The 18,564-nt window shown below is 40.1% G+C and overlaps 3 protein-coding genes across 9 annotated transcripts in view; 2 read left to right on the forward strand and 1 right to left on the reverse strand.

Annotated features, from left to right (window-relative positions):
• Nucleotides 1-928: 928 nt before the first annotated feature.
• On the forward strand, nucleotides 929-4,954 carry LOC105456257 (folylpolyglutamate synthase, mitochondrial-like). The gene is made up of 3 exons (XM_011700177.1): nucleotides 929-1,617; nucleotides 2,504-2,622; nucleotides 3,460-4,954. The coding sequence occupies exons 1-3, from the start codon at nucleotides 1,543-1,545 to the stop codon at nucleotides 4,778-4,780; spliced, it is 1,515 nt and encodes a 504-aa protein (XP_011698479.1). The 5' UTR covers nucleotides 929-1,542; the 3' UTR covers nucleotides 4,781-4,954.
• Nucleotides 4,955-5,045: 91 nt separating this feature from the next.
• Nucleotides 5,046-13,951, reverse strand: LOC105456258 (neuropathy target esterase sws). 2 transcript variants are annotated; one of them, XM_011700180.1, is made up of 15 exons: nucleotides 13,718-13,951; nucleotides 12,658-13,059; nucleotides 12,158-12,577; nucleotides 11,750-12,063; nucleotides 11,233-11,605; nucleotides 10,829-11,122; nucleotides 10,364-10,743; nucleotides 10,050-10,218; nucleotides 9,409-9,789; nucleotides 8,986-9,261; nucleotides 8,545-8,731; nucleotides 6,754-6,870; nucleotides 6,095-6,415; nucleotides 5,628-5,917; nucleotides 5,046-5,319 (listed from the first exon to the last, which is right to left on the reverse strand). In XM_011700180.1, the coding sequence occupies exons 1-15, from the start codon at nucleotides 13,721-13,723 to the stop codon at nucleotides 5,218-5,220; spliced, it is 4,032 nt and encodes a 1,343-aa protein (XP_011698482.1). In that variant the 5' UTR covers nucleotides 13,724-13,951; the 3' UTR covers nucleotides 5,046-5,217. The 2 variants fall into 2 exon arrangements, with proteins under 2 accessions (XP_011698482.1, XP_011698480.1); XM_011700178.1 differs by lacking the exon at nucleotides 6,754-6,870 and adding an exon at nucleotides 7,370-7,486 and having other exon boundaries at nucleotides 13,718-13,950.
• A 624-nt stretch (nucleotides 13,952-14,575) lies between these two features.
• The window catches only part of LOC105456260 (formin-binding protein 1-like), a 38,625-nt gene continuing 34,636 nt past the window's right edge, over nucleotides 14,576-18,564 (forward strand). For all 6 annotated transcript variants that reach the window (XR_975224.1, XM_011700181.1, XM_011700182.1 and 3 more), the window contains exon 1: nucleotides 14,576-14,994. Coding sequence is in view for 5 of the 6 variants with exons in the window: in XM_011700181.1 (XP_011698483.1) it covers nucleotides 14,971-14,994 (24 nt within the window). In the remaining variant the exon portion in view is untranslated. The remainder of the gene's footprint in view (nucleotides 14,995-18,564) is intronic.

Below are 18,564 nucleotides of genomic sequence, written 5' to 3' on the forward strand. Positions count from 1 at the left end.
ACAGAAAAGCAGAAGCCAATCAGAACTCACACTGGTAGCAAGAAAAGCAGAAAGCAAAAACTATTAACTTATAAGCAGAAACTGTCGACTACCAACGCGAGTTCTGATTGGCTTCTGCTTTTCTGTTTTCCGCTCTTTCGTCAAGGTGTGAATTCGCCCTTATGGCTTACGATTTCTTCTTTTGTCCCACTGAATTTCGGATCCCTAAAATCCAAGTACCATGGTTTCAGGCTTACGACTTATAGCGTTTTCGATCTGTTGACTCGATTCGACTCCGAGTCAAAATAGTCTGTTCTTTTTAGCGTTTCTTGCACACTTTAACTATTCTTTTATAGCTAAAAAGAACAGATCATTGACTCGGAGTCGGATCGAGTTAACAAATCGAAAACGCTAGCTATTACTATACTTTTTTTGTAGGACCTTTAAGCATGAATTTGATCACAGACATTATGGAGAATTTACACCTTGACAGAAAAGCAGAAACCAATCAGAACTCGCGTTGGTAGTCGACAGTTTCTGCTTTCTGCTTTTCCAGCGCGAGTTCTGATTGATTTCTGCTTTTTTGTTTTCTGCTTTTCTGTCATGGTATAAATTTTCTCTTACTATTGGCTGCATTCAGCAGAAAAAGCAGCTTTGTAATTGTGTAAATTTTTTAAATATAATTGGTTCTTGCTCTTAATTTTTCACTGAATTTAAAATCTGCTGAAGGTCTAGCGTGCTTTCGTGCTTTTTGTTTCATGTATGATGTGCGTGATGTATCATCTTATCCTTGTTGTTCACTTAAATATTAAACAAAGATAAAATGATCACGCGCATGAAACGAAACGTACGTATGTATGTACATACCTTTAGAACTCATCTAACCGCACATGTGTCATGAATATGTGCCGTTAATGCCATGCGGCCGGCGGCCCATGTCACGTGTCACGTGTCACGTGGCGGGAAAACGCACGTTATCGGTTATTATGCACTTGTGTTAAATGATTGAAATTGATGATTTATCTGAAAATAAAGGAAAAATTTCCGTCCACGTTTACAGAATAATTTGGAATTCTGCGTTTTAGCTTTTAATAGAATCTCGCGTGTCTGCGACGCGATGCTCGAATCAAGAACATAACTCGTAAGAGGTTAAACTTGAAGCGAGTGGGGTAAGGTTAAATCCACAGGTTTTTGTACGATGATAGTGGGTTCGGGAGCCTTTCGTGGAATTGCCCGCGAGAAATTCGCGCGCGGAATTACTTAAACTACTTAGAAGAATCCTCTTGCCAAGTTCTCGATCGCGGCAAACGATCGTTCGTCGCGTTTTAATACTGCATCATCCAGCATCATCTTGAACAATCTTGAAGGAAGATCCTTGAAACGCTGTTGCATTTGAAAACGCAGATGTATCGACAGCAGTTCAACTCTCTTCCCCTCCCAGTTTCATAGTACGCATTTATTTCTCGCGGTTGTGCGTGATTCGAACTTTGACACGGAAAACGATAAAAAAAAAGTTCGCCACTTATCGTTTCTTGCATAATAAGTAGATCTCGATTGATCTCGATGTTTACTTTGCTGAGGAGAATGACGCACAATGCATTTCTGGGTCGCTCTGTCCATATTAATGGATCCTACGAGGTAAATACATTTGGCGATCGCCTCCTTCATTATCTCAGAATTTTCCATTCCCTCTTAATTTATTGTATTCATTGAAAAATCTTAAGTATTTACGTTACAATAAAAGAGAGATAGTTTATTTTGAAGATGACTCACAAAATGCAAGAGTTTGATTTAGAGAGTATTCTACATCTATAGTGTCTAATTGTATTGTTTAAATTAATATAATTGTATATAGTTATATTTTTTAATTTTATTAAATTTATGTTTAATATTGGATTTAATATCAAATTTTTAAAATTAATAATAATAAGCTCATATATTAATGTTCGACGTAGTTATAAATAAATATTATGTCACATTTATAATGTAATGTGAATATTTGACTTGTTTTGTTAAATACATTATTTGTTTTAATGATACAAAAATTTGGTACGCTTTGATGTAAATTCTATCCTTGTTAGAATAGACTCGTATAATGCTTGAATAGTCAGTGCAATGTTACGAGTATATCATTCTTCTAACGAAATATCTTCAAATTATTTAAGAGATATTGGAAGAGGAAATCTGCTTCTCTGTTCTTCAAAACTACTCACAATGACTCAATGATTGCACTAGCCAAAAAAGATATTGAAATTTTGAAAAACAGAAGAATTTTAGAATAAAGTGAGAAACAAATTTTTCCCTCCAACATTATAAAAGCAAGTAAAGGTATTCTGCTAAAGGAATAGTACAACTTTCTATTTGTGATTATCAGGCATTGTTCATCAACAAGAAATGAATTCCAAACAACATAAAATCTATATTAAATGCAAATCACATTTAGCCTCTTATTAATAAAACAAAGTATCTCCCTGATAGCCACATTAATTATTTTGTCCATTTTCTATACATATTATTTTTGCAGGAAGCCATAAAGGCGTTGAGTCTCACCTTGCAAAGCAATGCTGCTTACTTGCAATCTGTTAAGAAGCATGTCACAAATGATTCTGCAAAATTGAAGGAAACAGAAAAATATTTTCTCCGGTAATGAAGTTATCAGTATTTTAATACTATTGGATTGGCTAATAAATCCGTCCGGTTTTTGTCGGTTTTAGATGACTTTTGGCGCTCTGTCTAAAGCTCTATCTTTAATCTGAATCTTAAAAGCGCATAATTATTAGATTTGTTCCTGTTGCTTGAAATCCTCAAAAAATGTTAAATTTTAAATGAGTAAATATAAGGCTTGTTTATGTTGTTTGAAATCCCCAAATATTTTGCACTTAAAATGAGATACATATATATTCGAGCGTTGAAAAGAGAATGCGAAGAATTTAAGTGCAAGCAACACGAATAAATTTATTGATAGATAACGCTTCAACGTATATTTAAAAAAAAGATAGCGTTGGCCTTTGGGCAGATTGGAATAAGAAGAAAAATAATACTACGATTGATTGTACTTTGTGTGTCTAGCGTCATTTAAAAGATGGATAATACAAAAAATAACATCTTTGGCATATTATGCTTCTTTATTTTAAAAAAGGCAAAATGAGTTGCCTAAAAGATGGCAAAAGATAATGGATCATAATGGCCAATACATTCTTGATTAAAGTTAATGCTTTCTTTAAAAAAAAAATCATCTTTTATTCATAGGTAAAAAAATCGTACGGACTTATTGAACAACCATAATAATTAGAAAGTTAAAGTAGTATTAAAATTCAAATAGATTATTTTACTTATACTTTAACAAAATCTCCATGTTCCTGTTTTGTCCCCATTAAAAACACTGTTTAAAAAATATATTAAAGGTAAATTTTAAATTAATGATTTTGTTTAATTTTTTATGTAATTTCAAACCTATTAACTTCAAGTCTATTCTTACAGATCTGGTCTTACTTTGGAGCAATTGGATAGTCTGTCCATCATTCATGTAGCTGGTACCAAGGGTAAGGGCTCCACGTGCGCGTTTACAGAGGCGATTCTGCGACAGTATGGCTTCAGCACGGGCTTTTTCAGCTCGCCGCATCTGGTCTCCGTGCGGGAACGCATTCGGCTGAACGGCGAGCCCATCAGTCGAGCACATTTCACTCGTTCGTTCTGGAATGTGTATCGCTGCCTGGAGCAAAAACGAGAGCACGAGTCCGATATGCCAACATACTTCAAGTTTCTGATGATCCTCACGTTCCACGTGTTCCTGGAGGCGAAAGTTGACGTAGCGATCATCGAAGTTGGAATTGGTGGCGAACTGGACAGCACCAACATCCTGCGGAATCCGGTTTGCGTGGGTATCACGAGCCTAGGTCTGGAGCACACCTCGCTGCTGGGCAACACTTTGGAGGAGATCGCTCACCAGAAGTCGGGAATCTTCAAACCGTCTGCGACAGCTTTCACGGTGCCGCAACCGGAATCGGCGATGCGCGTTCTACGAAAGCGAGCCGTAGAAAGAGGATGCCGCGACTTGCGAATAGTCTCCACGATCCAAGATCGCGAGTGGAACGATGTCTTCCCGTTGGCGGGTATCGACAGTAGTGGCGTGCAGCGACAGAATGCTTTGCTGTCGATCAGCCTGGCACACGAGTGGATGAGATCACGTTGCGGGCAATCTGCCGTGAACGATAAGTACATCAATCGTTTTCACCAGAGCGATAAGGATGATCTATCACAAGTCATTTTTCCGAATAAAGTCGTGACAGCGTTGGCGAACTGCAAATGGCCGGGTCGCACGCAGATCCTGAGGACCAGCGTGGCGGATTTCTTTCTGGATGGCGCTCACACGATCGATAGTATCCTTAATAGTGTATCATGGTTCAAGCGAGTCAGCCGGAAGACCTCTAGTAAGTTCCTAATATTCAACACCAGCGGTGATCGGAATTCTCTGGAGTTATTGAAACTGCTGAGAGCTCTGAACTTCGATAGGGTTTATTTCGCTCCGAATTACGCCGGGGTGACCAGCGTGGAGGATTTGTCGAATTACGCGCTGATCGACGAGCAGAGAAAGAAATGTAAAAAACACTGCGAGTTGTGGGGCGAGAACTCGGTGTCGAAGAATAGCGTCGCCGAAGTGCTCAACGACGTTAAGAGGCATGTATCAACGCAGGTGGATAGCCACGATAAAGTGGAAGTACTTGTAACGGGGTCTTTACATGTGGTCGGCGCGTTGTTAGCTATTCTAGATCCCAATTTGACAATGAGTAGTAATTTTTAATTTAATGTAAAATAAGATTGAAATTCGATTTAAGATGCTCGTATAACCATGACGAAGTAACTTTTGAGAAATATGAGATCTGACAAAAAAAAAATATATATATACAGTATATATGGAACATAATAAGTCGTGGAAACAGTAAAAAATAACTTTTTTTTTAGAAACCGTAGAATTATATTTAACATAATATTTAATTATAACAATCATATTAATACTTATTATATTAATGCGATACACATCGCATTGTAACATAATTTCAGAGCGACGTTCCCATGATTATATATTTGCAATAATTGCTTTTGTACTTCAATATAGGTCAATCGCTCGCAAATGCATCCGGGTTGTAGATGTATTATGTTTGCGAGAAAATTATTTTGAATTTATTCCGTTGAGCGAGTTATATAGATACGATATCGTGAATAATTGTAAATAAGTATTCAAAAAATCTTTGGATGGTACTCTAATTCCGATTCAGCCTCGGTGTCGGATAGACTAAGTGAAACGCCAGTTCTTCGTCTTAGACGATTATCCTCAGGGCTCTAAAATAAATTAAAATAGTTATAATTATATCGTTATAAAGAAATTTAATAAAATTATTTACTATTTTGTAATAAATGATATGAAAAGTAAATATTTCATTTTAGACCATATTTTTAATCAAAATTTTAGGGATTTTTCAGTTCATATTGATATATAGAATAATTTTAAGAACTGAAATGTGGAGTACAGTCTTTTCCCAGTGAAAGTAGAAACAAATGACGTACATGTCTTCCTTTAATCAATTTTTATATATACGTATATTGAGATTAATACAAATTAATAAAAGCTATAACTTGTTATAACTTGCCTGATCTAAAATACCGGCAGTGGGTTCGGACGCGTAGCCTACTTCCTGCGCATCTTCTTCCAAGTCCGCTTCGTACTCCTCCAGCTCCTCGTCCGAATCTGAATCGTCGAGATATCGGTTACCACGCGAAACTTTACACACCATCTGCGCGAGATCGGTGAAAGTGTATGAAGAGGGTGACTGTTGATTAGCCGCTTGACATTTCGCTCGCATAGCTCTCGCATTCTCTCGATCCGCGTTGAATCGAGGCAGAACTCCGGCTTTCGATTGACCCTCGAAATACGTTTTCCCTGAAGAATGCGATTCGTTTCAGTTTTACAGGTGTATTTAATTTTTGTACAAACGTTTCGTTATTTATTAATACGAAATTTACATTATATTTTTTTAATAATTTCTATTAAGGTTTATCTATAACTTTTTATGATTTGGATTTGAATTTAACGTAAATATTAACGTGAATTTCTCACCGTGTTGGTATCCTACGTCCTTGATCTCGTCAAAATTGGCGAATTGAAGTGTCTTGTACTTGTCGATCGGCGGCCTGATGTACTCGCAATAATCCGAAGTCTTCACCTCCTCTAGCTGGCGAACACAGCTTACGTATGCCAGTCTGGATTGAATATCCGGTAGATTTGGCACCTTTACGGGTGTGGCAAATGGATTCCACCGCTTCCACAGTAACCACCAACCGGACAACGAGTCCCCGTAATTCGTCAAGTCCGTGTCGTCCTGTGAGCCGACGTCGATGGCCAGAATGTGATGCGCTCCTTGCCGCAACATTTCGTCAGCTTGAACGAAAATATGGAGAATGCATGAATCGAGAACCTTAACATCGATTCGTTGTCTCTACTTTATAAAAGATACAACTTGGGAAAAAAAATAATAAAAATTATACGTATATTATATAATGCGGTAATATTATTCTATTCACGGAATTATTTATTTATTTATTTAGATGTATCGTTTTTATACATTTTTTTCTATAGGTCTCTATATCATGCTATATATGTTTCTAAAAAAATTTCTAAAAAATAAATATACTGAATTGTACATAACTAAAAATATCAAGAGCCACATTAGGAGCTTACAATCAGGACTAAACGTAAACGGTAGAAAAGACGAATACCTGGCACGTTATTAACATAACACCCGTCGACCAAAAGATGCCCATCAAGAGAATCGCAAATCGGAGGAAAGACCCCCGCGATAGTCATACTGCCGCGAATATATCTCCATAGTGAACCTGAGCGGACTTAACTATTCAGAATTCGATAACTGTATCTTTTATCAAACGGGAGTGAGCTTAACGTTTCTCGTGATTTCATACTTTTACGTCAGTAACACTCGTAAATAAATCTTCAACATCGTGCCAAGGTAAATATGAAATGATATAGAATCCAACTAAAATTAAATAACCGGCGTGCTTAAATTTCAAAGAAAAGCCGGTACTTTGTCGCAAAATAAAAAATACGGCATATAATTTTCAGATGAATTTTAGATGAATTACCAAATTATATAATTTATATAAAAACTGATAAATAAACTGATAAAAACTGATAAATAAACTGATAAAAACTGATAAATAGTAATTTGCTAAAAAAAGTGCGTAAAGTGCCTCCTAGTAGTTCCTCCTAAATAAATTTCATATTATCTTGACACCATTGTTAATGTTATGGTGTTCTTTAAGTTTTACATTGGCCGTACAAAAAACGGCAACCGTTCATCAGTGCGATCTGGATTACCTGGAAGGTTATTGACGTACCCGCCGTCGAGCAGGAGATGGCCATCAACGGGGTCACACATGGGTGGCATATAACCAGACAATGACATCGAGGCCCGAATGTACCGCCACAGCGATCCTAAAGACGACGAATCATTCTCTTTAATATTTTGCATTTACCCGTACACATTACATTCGAAGAACTTCCTGTATTCTTAAGTTGCACTAACTGTAATTAATTAAACTTTCTCTTTGTGTGCGAACGTGTGTTATGACTTATGTGTGTGCAACGAGAAAGATCATTAATCAAAATTGACTGAAACTGAATCATCAACACTGATGATTTCGTTAAAAAGAATTTTAATTTTATATGGAATCTTTAGATCTTTAGGTGTCCTCACATCAGATATCCATTTCAATATTCTATTCACATTAAATATTTTATTATTTATGTATTCAGAAAAGCGAATAGACTATTAACTTTGAGTACGAATTTTTTAAAATAGTAGTTTTTCGTGAGTTGAGCAATATCATATTTTTTTCGATATCGTGATTTTAGTGCGGTAAAAAGCATACAGGAAGTATATGCACATCAATTAACAATTTTTATACATTCGAGTGAAAATAAAAATATGCCTCGTTTGGTTTTCTCTCTTTTTTTTTTAAACGGCATTAAACGGAGAGTACGTCAACAATAATTATCCGGAAAGCTCACTCCCGCTCGTTAAAGCTTCTACTATCATGCTAATGTGCACATCTAAAATAAAAAATCTACATGCCACGACAAAGCTATTGATGTGAATCAAGAAAGAACGATTTCTCGTATGTTTCCATTTTTTAATACAGACATCCAAAACCGATTGCATCGAGGCAAGTAGTTTTAGATATTATTATCTATAAAATGAAACACATCTTTTACGTATTTTTGATTCACTTTGCATGATTACATGTTGCAAATATTTTTAATTTATTTGATTTTAATTTAAATGATATACCAAAGCTTCTAGTTATATTTTTATTTAGCTGCAGAATCCTTAAAATCATAAACAAAATTTATTCTATATGATAATCTATTATATAATTTTATATTAAAAATTCTAAATAGATAAAATAATAATGGACATACGAAAATTGATTAGAACTAGAAGCTTTGTCGATATTTAGAAAAAAAATGCAAGATTCTATATTTGTACAGACCGTGTCTATGCGTGCGCATACAAGAGTCCGTGATGTCGGTGGTTATAGTAAAATACGGAAGCCACAAGTCCTCTATGTATGTGTCGCCGAAAGTCTGCTGTATCGTGTTATTAAAATCTTTACCGGAGAACATCGAAGTCATCGGATAAGTCAAGTCCATAATCTGCCGCCACCATTGCGTCATTTTCTGCCAGATGAATATACATAATACAGATAAGTATATTTTTACATACAAACATTTTTCGATCCGATGGTGAGGATATCAAAGCCATTATTAAAAACAAAATAAATGTATAGATAAAATATATAGATAAAATCTATATATTTTAGCGCATAAAGGAATTTGAAGAAGATGAATTCTGCAGTTATCCATTATATTATGTCAATCAATGAAAAACTCGAGAATACAAAATGAGAATCGCGAAATCTGTTTTGTCTCACCTTAGACCACTCTCTAGCCTTTTGTGTGGTAGTGGTAATGTTCTTCTCCATGCACCACAAAGCGCCCATGAAAGCACCGATGCTGACACCACCAACCATATCTATGGGTATACCTGCCTCGATGATGGCTTTCAGCATACCGACGTGAGCAGCGCCTCTTGCACCACCTCCACCTAGTACGAGACCGACCGAGGTACCGGTCAGCCACCGCGCTAATCTACTGAAGTCGCTGTGTACGTTCGGCTCGGACATGAGCACTTTCGAGTATAATTCGTTCTGCAACGCAGTATATTTTAGATTAGAATAGCTACTCTTTTCTCTCGTTAATATTCGCAATAAATTTTTTTATTTATAACATAAATAAAATAATAACAGATCGTAGACGATTTAGATTAAATCTGCCGGTTGATGACATTTGCTTACAATTCTATACTGCGATCTTCTGGTGAACATCCGTTTCGGACACTGGATGTGATGGTGGCTGGATACCCACGATCTCATGTTCAACCACTGAACGGTGTTTGTAGGTCGTTGACCGTTCTGTTCCTTGTGTAACAGCACTAGCTCCTTCTGCGTTCGCATTACCAGCCGTTCTATCTCACGTTCCGTTCGACCAATCGATGGCGGTCGATCGCCCAGACCCACGATAAGAATACAATCAGCCTGTCTTGCGCATCGCTGAGTCCATAGCGTGTAACTTGAATCACATTGATACAGAGAGATTCTATGCTGATCTTCCTGCTGTGCAAGCCAGGAAGTTAATCGGTACTCATTTGCAGGCTCCATGATGGTCGTTCCTAAAGTCTACACACAAAAAAGAAATGAAATGACGATTAATATGTTACTAATTATTTCTGAGAAATCGATTGATTTATTTAATCACTTTTTTTATTAAGAAATTATTAAATTAAAAAGAATTGAGCAAATAAAAAAATATATATTAAAGAGAATTTTAAACTTCATGGTGTATGGTGTATGGTGTACGGTTTAATACAACTGGTTAGATTGTATTAAAAATAAATTATACCAGAATGACCAAGATGCGCGCGATTACGATACAATACCTTTCTTACGACATCCGACGTTAGACGAAGACAAGATCCAATGGCACATAAAGAATGATATAATTCGTAGGTAAAAGCAGTTAATGGCACATCATCTGACACCGGCACTATAGCAACAGTCGAAAAATTTACTTGTGCGGGTCTAGCATCGACCGTCGCTGCGGCTCGTCTGTAAAATATTTTTTTTAATTAAAAAATCAATTCGCATTAATAATATTATGCATATATAATAATAATAATAAATATAAAACATAGATTTATGTAACAATAATGATCTGATTGCGTTCAATATATCAATAACGTATTATATTTACTGAGTATCATTGCTGCCGTTTTTCGTGGGTGCTTGCTGCCAAGTACCGAGTATGCGATGGCCGAGAAGATTTATTAATCTCGTGACAACAATTGGATATCTGAGTTTGATTACATTGAATAAACCCTCCGGCAGCTTCGCAAGCTCGGAATCCCGGACCGCCATGACCGTCGTCGACCGCGGAGTTTGCGTGACCATCTCCACGATTCCCACCAAGTCACCCTTTCCGTATTCTGCTACCGGTTCTTTTTTGCCGTTTTTATAAGTGATTACCGATCGCAATCGTCCGCTCAACACAATGAATGTCGAGTCTGATTCATCCCCTTGTCTGTAAACGGCTCGTCCGCTTTCAAGGAACAACCAGTCGAGAGCGAAATCCACCTGCCCAAGAAACAGCAATTTAACAATATATTTCAAAAATTCTTTCTTTTAATAGTTATTTCTCTTTTTTTTTACAGATTCCTACCTGTCTTACGAAAGGGCTTAATCTGCGAACGACGGTATGTGCCACGTGCAACACAACTGTAGGCTGCTCTCGCATGATAGCGAAGAATGTCAATTTGCTGAGTAACGCGATACGGCTGGCATGCTTCGCTCTGATTGTGTAGAAGGATGGTTCGCCGGTTAATACTGCTAAACCACCAACAATTTCGCCCTGATGAGCGGTAAACATGTGCACTTCCTGACCCGCGTCCCGACCCTCCGATACGCGTTGGCTTACTGTCAGCGAGCCCGAAAGCACATACACAAGTGCGACATCCTGCAAACGCGATTAAATTTTGATAATATTTCTACATTATATTTATAAAAAAAATTATTTCCTTTTATACATAGCTTATATTTGACAAATGTAGAAAAAAAATAGCAAACCTTGTGAGATTCTTCTTTCATCAGATAAGTACCGGCCGGCACTTCCCTGATCTGCACTTTGTCTTTAAGCACATCCTCGTCCTCTATGCCAAGTTCATGAACGAACGCGTCTGTGGCTATCTGTATGAGCTGCGCCTCGTCCAGCTGTTGTTGCTGCTGCTGCGCTGCCTCGTTGACCTGGCGCTTTTTGCTGGAGTAAGTACTTCCCGAATGGGAGGCTTCCGGATGTGATCCATGCGCGGACGTTCCCGTAGGGAAGGTTCCCGTAGGAGGTGTTATCCAGTGAGAGTCGCATTCTGGTACCATTTCTACCGAACTCTGACTGCTTATTTGAAAAGAGCCCTGATTCTTCCAGTCAACGTTGTTCTTCCCTCTGCGAAGCAATCCCACAAAATTAGTCTAATCAATTACTTTTTAACGTGAAAGAGACTTGGCTTTAATTTATTTAATATGTTTAATTAATGAGATATAATTGACATAACACTTTTATAACAATTTTAATTTAAAAATTTCTTACCGTCGACTTGTAATTATGGGCACAGGTTGAGAAGTGCTTGAATTAGATGGGTCACGATGAGGAACATCGCTGGTGTCGTGCATTTCCGACATTGGGAATACACTCTCCACGTTCTGCAAGACAAAGCTCTCTCTGGTTCTTGATCGCACCGGCGAACCGGAGAATGGACTCTGCTTCCTCTTATGCGATCCCTGATTGACTAATTCCGCGGAAAGGCCGAGATATTGATGTAAAGCGGTAAAGGTAACTCTCTGCAGGCGTACCATAATGACCTGGATAACTCGAACAAAGGCATCAGGATAATCTTGAAATACCTGAAATAATATTGTACAACATAAGATTCTATTTTACATAACATAGTCTAATGTTGAAAGAGAAAGTAAGATGAGCTGTAAATGCATAACTTACTTCTTGGAACGCGCTCATTGGTAACTTCACTACAACAGAATCTTCTACGGCTCTTGCTGATACAGTTTTGTATGTACTTGTATGTCCGGTAAGTACATCGGTAAAGCTAATAAGACTGGTAACCGACTCGCCTGTTTTCACTACTTTTAACGATATCTGAGAACCGTCGGGTCCAGTGATATATACATTGACTAATCCCTGCTGTACTATAAATAAATTCTCGTCGGGGTCCCCGATCTTGAATAACGTGCTGCCAGCAGGTAAATTCATGATTTCCGTGTACTTGCATAATTTCAGGAATACTGGTTTTTCAAAGTGACCGAAGACTCTAATACTTTGCAACATGTACAGAGCGTCTGGTGGTACTCTCTCGCCAGGCCCTAAATCCTCTTCCAGATATTCAGCCGGCGGTTCCAATACCTTGAAATTAAACAATTCGCTTAGATATGTTAGATAAAATCAATTGATAAAATCAATTGGTCAATTACTGTGGAACATACTTTGAGCTGCTGTGGGACAGTGTCCTTCTTGAGTTGCAACAATCGACGAGCAAATCTCATGACCGCCCTTCTCTTCTTTCCTTGTCCAGTAGCGTGCACTTGGCCACCGATGGACTTCACCTTGCGCAACATCTTTCTGCCATAAAAGAGAACCTTGTCTCTCTTCCTGAACCTCGGCTTCCCAGTACCCACCCCGACAAACTCCTTCACCTCTGGCAAGAATTCTTTGTTCTTCCATTTGCGCACCACAAAGATGGACACAACCAACAGAATAAGAAGTAAAATCGTGACAATGACAAAGATCGTCCTCGATGTTTGATATTCTTCTATGAATCTCCCAATCCATCTTGAAAATATGTATGATCCCAAGCTGTCGTTGAACTTATTGAATAATTCTATCACCTGCGTTTAAACATGTTCTACTATTAGTACACATCTAAATACATTTAAGTTATTTTGTTAAATAATAATGAGATATATTTTTTTGCCGTTACATGCTGCAATCATTTCCTGAATAAACAGAATGGAAAACATCAACTAAAATAACAACTTCTTATCATGCCAATTAAATTCTTCCTCAAAGGGGAATTCTGACTTTTATTACAAAAACGAAATTATGCAAATTTCAATCTAGCTTCAAAAATAAAAAATGTTCTGTACACAAGATAGATCTGAAAGATAATGACACTTCTGATTAATATTCTGTTTATCCATGAAACAATCATCAATATATCATTGCTTAAAAATTTATGCAATATATGACTTATATAATTTACGTAATGTACAACGTAGTGATATAACTCCTTTCTCTCATACAAAAAAAAATGTTATGAACCTCCTCAGAGTCTAAAGACTAATGACAGCTTGGCATTGACAACGTGATTGACAACTTAGGTTAAATCTCTCTGCATTTGTAAAAATTCGGCTGAAATCGTCAATGAACTCCGAGATATCTCCACATATATACGACTACGCGTGGCAGTGCCGTCTCGAAAATCATATCAATCAACGAAAATCTAGCGATAAACGAGATTGTCGCAAGGTAGCAAATATGCACAACCTCCATTGTGGGCACTCATGTCTCCCTCTCCGCCGAAAAATCCACCCGCGGACAGGATGTGTCACGACCGGGACCGCATATGTTGGCAAGCACGAAACGTATGGGCTAATCGAGCCCGTGGGGGACGAAAAAATTAATTATTTATCTCGCGAGTAAACGACCTTTGATACTTCGCTCGAGTCATCCAGCGCCATTTTGTGTGCGCGGCTACGAAGATCGATGGTTTAAAATAATTTATGTGTAACAAACGCACCTCGGTAAGGCGAGCAATAACGTCACGAGTTGACGCAAATCGATTGCATAAACGATCCCCCGATCTAAGTAGGTCTTCAATTTCAATCCTGTTTAATTTTCCGACAATTTCAAATGCTGCCAGTTCGCTATATCGATCCATATATATTATATGAAATTATTTATTATAGATTTGTTATTTAATTCCGCGTTTGTTTTTTAAAAATTTTTTACATAGCTGGCAAGATATGGTTTTGCAAAGAAAAATACGCGAATTCCACGTTCGCACGTATTACGTTCCGACAATCCGTCCAAATCAATCGAAGTTAAATAACACGTTGCGTGCTTGAAACAATAATTGGAGTACAAACGCGTGACATATCGTGCAGAGATAACAGCCGTCAACCTAATGACGCTTATAATTAATCGCAAAAATTCGCGTCATTCGCGGGCCATACACACACATCTACACACACACGTCGGTGTTGAGCCGCAATTCAAATCTCGCGCGTCGCCCCGTTCGCGGCGCACGCGCGCTTCCCTGCCGAGCGGCGCCGTGACTCGGCGCGCCGCCGGCAGAGCGCGCCACGCCGGAATTCCGGGCGGTTTTCGGCGGCGGTCAGTCCCGGCGGCGGCGGTAGCGACGGAGGAGGTAGGCGGCGGTGGACGACGGACGGAGCAGTCGGTGGTTACGAGCGAGGGCGACATGTTGGACATGTCCGTGTGACCCGTGCGCGTGGCAGGCGATCTCTGGCGCGCGATCCCCGTGCGTTTCTCAGGTCTCCTCGGAGATTTTTTTTTTCCCTCCCGCCCTACACGATCGTCCGATCGCGCAGCGGTGCGTGCGCGGGTGCGATATACATACGGTGGTGGCCCGCGGCCGAGCAGTGCAGCGACACAGTGAAGCGAGGCGAGGCGCGCGAGCGCGAGGCACCGCACGTCGCCGCTATACATGTGAAGTGTCGCGAGGATAATTATTCGCCCGTCGCCGCCCCGCTGGTTTACCCGGCCCAGCAAACAACATGAGCTGGGGCACGGAGCTCTGGGTGAGTCTCGCAGTTCTCTCGTTCCTACCCTCTTTTCTCTCTCTCTCTCTCTCTCTCTCTCTCCTCCATGTCTCCTCTCTCTCGCCGTCACGACCGCCGCGTACGTTCGTCCTTGTCGCTCCTCTCCCGCACCGCGCCGCGGGCGCTCCATTCGTCTCGTCTCGCGATCCGCTTCCACCTTGCGAAGATTCTCCGGGGGCCGTTCCGTAAATGGGTCCGCGCGCCGTTTTCCTCGCCCGTTCGCCCCGTCGACGGAGGAACCTCGTCGTCCGCGCCGCGATCGCGTACATATTCGACGTCGAGAACACACACATCCGTCCCGTCCAGCTGCCATTCCCCCCCGTGTTTACGGCGAGCGCATGTTCTCGTCGCGCGGCGAGAAAACGGCAAATTCGCGTCGAGCGAGCAACGGTCAGTCCCGGGGACGGTAGCCGCGCGCGTGTCCCGTATGCCGACTACCTACTCCGGCATCTGTTGTTAACCTGGCATGTCGCTCTCAGGTAGTCGAACGAACGTCGAACATTTTCTCCGAACGTTTCGAGTCGCATACCTACTTCACGACCCGAAAGGCCAGACCCGTTCACGCCGATGATGGCCGTGTCCCGTCCCATTCATCCTCTCGCGAAATTCCCTCCTCGCCCCCCGCCCCTCATGTTTTGCGTGCGCGTAAACAACGCTGTTGTTCGCTTGCGCGCGCGCGCGTGTTTTTTTCCTCTTCAGCCTATTCAGCCGAGACGTATATATACAACACATACTTGCGGGTTTCGTATCGCATTCCCCGAACGAACGACGCCGAAACCAACACCGACGCGGACGGTTCGAACTTGGACGACGCGCGGCCTCGGCCAGCTTCGAGAGCCGAGAGCTTGTCTTTTTTTTTTCCGTAAGGAAAATTACACGTCATTCTCGTCTCAACGTTTGTGACAGATTTCCACGTCGCCGCGTCTCGGAGGCCTGTCGTTCCATAAGGTACTCGAGACGCCCGCTGTAAATCCACTTAAAAACTAAATTTCTTATTTGTATATACCTCGATAATTTACTCTCACTTTATCCTGTAGTAAACTGAAGCGCGTATACGTATTGGTTTAGGACGCGTCTGAGCGATAAGATATTCAGGACTTTCAATATTTTCATGCATTGTCGTGGACGTGCGTCATTCTTATCTCATCCACAGAATGAATGCAACTCTTTAAAACATCCAGCGGAGAAACGACGTGATTCATCTCCGTAGCTGATCAATCCTTGAAGTCGCATATGGTATTTGCGCGCGCGCGCGCGCGCGTATTTCTCCGTACGCTAAATTAAACTTATCGGACTTCCACGTTCTTTTTTTTTTTCACTCTTATCCCTCGTCAATCGGAATGACTTCCTATTAGATTGCCATTAACCGTCAAATCGGGACTCGCTTTGACAGTTTCGACCGACGTCCACGAATCTACGCCGTGGTGTTATACGAGTGTCTCATCCGTTATATTTGTATTCGTTAAACGGGCTCCTTATCGTTATTTTCGATCACGTGTTCACGTGATCATCTCGCGCGATTATCTCGAAATTCTGGAATCTCTCGCCCGTCTCCGTTTCACTCGGCTAACAGGTTCAATTAGACGTCTTCCCGTCACGTCTAATGAACCCACTAGTTTCGAGGTTTCGACAGAATAGATACTGACGTTTTCCGTTATCGGACGGGATCTTAGGCTAATAAAAATTATTGTCAACCGTGTGCCGATTATTATTATGTTTTGAAATTCAAAACCTAAGCTGAAGCTGAAAATGTAATGTCACGCTAATATATATATATATATATATATAATAAATCAATCGTATTAGAGATTTAATAACTCTCATTTATTATCAATTTAATAATGTAATCTTGTTACATTTAATTATTAAATTTAATAACTATATATAAATATAGATATTTAAATTGATAATTTAATAGTACTGATGAGCTAATACTTATTAAAGTGTACTAGTTTTCACCCTCTATGTATCACTTGTCCATCGGTTTAGCCGGCTACCTATCCATTGAGATTTTCATTTCGCCTTGAGCGAGTTCGTAACTTCATATGACTTCACAATATCGATTTCTTTTGCAATAAATGCCCAGCCCTTCATCGCGTACTTGCCACCCTCCTGCACCGAGCTGCTTATTAAACGCATCATCTACATATCTATCAATCTAATCGACTAATCGAGCCTTCCAATTCGCCTTAGGCGAAATATCTCATTGTAATCGGATGATTGTACAATTGAGTATGTTTTCTTTTTGGAAGATAAGTGATATTTTTTTATCGGCTACCTCGCGATAAACAGTTAGCATCCTCTCGCACTCTGTTTAATACCACACAGCTGCTCTGTCTGTCGAGCTTTTCGCTTCATCTCGCTTCGTATATATTTTATCGCAGGCATATATTTTATCCTACCACCTGAACGAATTAGGGTTATTAAGATTAAGGCACGTACGAGGGGAAACTGCTTCCTCACGCCACTCACGCGCATTATTTACGATTTTGTTTTCTATAATATTTTATAATTAATAACATGGACCCTAATGTGTTCTGTGCTGTGAGACCTGAAAGATCCTTTAGATTCTGCCTAAGAAAACTCCTTGTTGTGGATTTCGTCCGATTTTGTTCGTGACCGTACAATCGAAATTTTTGCTCGCGAAATTCCTCTGCCAACGTATCTCAAGTCCTTTGGCGGATACGTTTTTGGGAAGAATATTTTTTTTCTCCTCCCGCGCGCCGAACTTACCTGCCGTCATCGTCTCGTCGTCTTCGACTTCGTCTCCGTCGTTGTTGTCGTTGTTTTCGCCGACGCGACGACGACGACCTGTAACCGCGATATCCCCGAAAACCAGTTCGCGCTCGCCGGGAGTTTTGCCTTTTCGGTTGCTAGCCGCGGGCGACGTTCCTCGTGTCCCTTCTCCTCCCGCTCCCCTGGTGGTTTCCCCTGTCCTCCTCGCCTCCCTACCTACCCCGGTGTTCTTTCTGCGCGCACCTTTCCTGGCCCCCCTCGCACAACGTCGCTCCCGCTACTCCCCCCCTCTTCCCTCGCACCTTGCTCGTGAAGGAACGTACGTTCTTTTGCTTCCTTTCCCGTGAAATCCTCGACGGTCACGACGGCGACAACGTCGGCTTGCGACCGACTCGCAACCCAAGGAGAGACAGAGAGAGAGAGAGAGAGAGAGAGAGAGACACATATTGTATATTTCAGAAAAGATAGTTTATAACCCACGCTGGATGTAAGATATGCGTTACGTCTAGACAATCAAATATTTCACACCACTATAAAGAGTTTTTAGCGATTTATCTTTTTTTTTGTGAGAAAAAATATTACTTTCCCGACAAAAATATAAAACTAGAAGCATAAGAGACAGTTACTACAAGAATTACAAATAGAGACATGATTACGAATAGAGATGCGATTGTGGAATATTTATTTTTATTTTATGCATTGTAAGAAAGAGCGAAACTATATGACTTCTCGATGCCACGGATTTGAACGGTGACACGAAGATAAGAATTGTGGAACGCGTTTAAAAGCCCTAAATGGATTAAGAATCGCACG

This window comes from Wasmannia auropunctata, unplaced genomic scaffold (assembly GCF_000956235.1).
Source record: "Wasmannia auropunctata unplaced genomic scaffold, wasmannia.A_1.0 LD335736.1, whole genome shotgun sequence".
NCBI classification, from domain to species: Eukaryota; Metazoa; Arthropoda; class Insecta; order Hymenoptera; family Formicidae; genus Wasmannia; species Wasmannia auropunctata.

Bases quoted from the DNA above. Each gene is read 5' to 3' on its own strand.
- LOC105456257 (XM_011700177.1), top strand. From the start codon at position 1,543: ATGTTTACTTTGCTGAGGAGAATGACGCACAATGCATTTCTGGGTCGC. The intron at 1,618-2,503 runs GTAAATACATTT...TTATTTTTGCAG, and splicing joins ATATTAATGGATCCTACGAG to GAAGCCATAAAGGCGTTGAG. The intron at 2,623-3,459 runs GTAATGAAGTTA...CTATTCTTACAG, and splicing joins ACAGAAAAATATTTTCTCCG to ATCTGGTCTTACTTTGGAGC.
- LOC105456258 (XM_011700180.1), bottom strand. The intron at 10,744-10,828 runs GTAGGAATCTGT...TTTCTTGGGCAG, and splicing joins TAAGCCCTTTCGTAAGACAG to GTGGATTTCGCTCTCGACTG. The intron at 8,732-8,985 runs GTGAGACAAAAC...TTCATCTGGCAG, and splicing joins AGGCTAGAGAGTGGTCTAAG to AAAATGACGCAATGGTGGCG.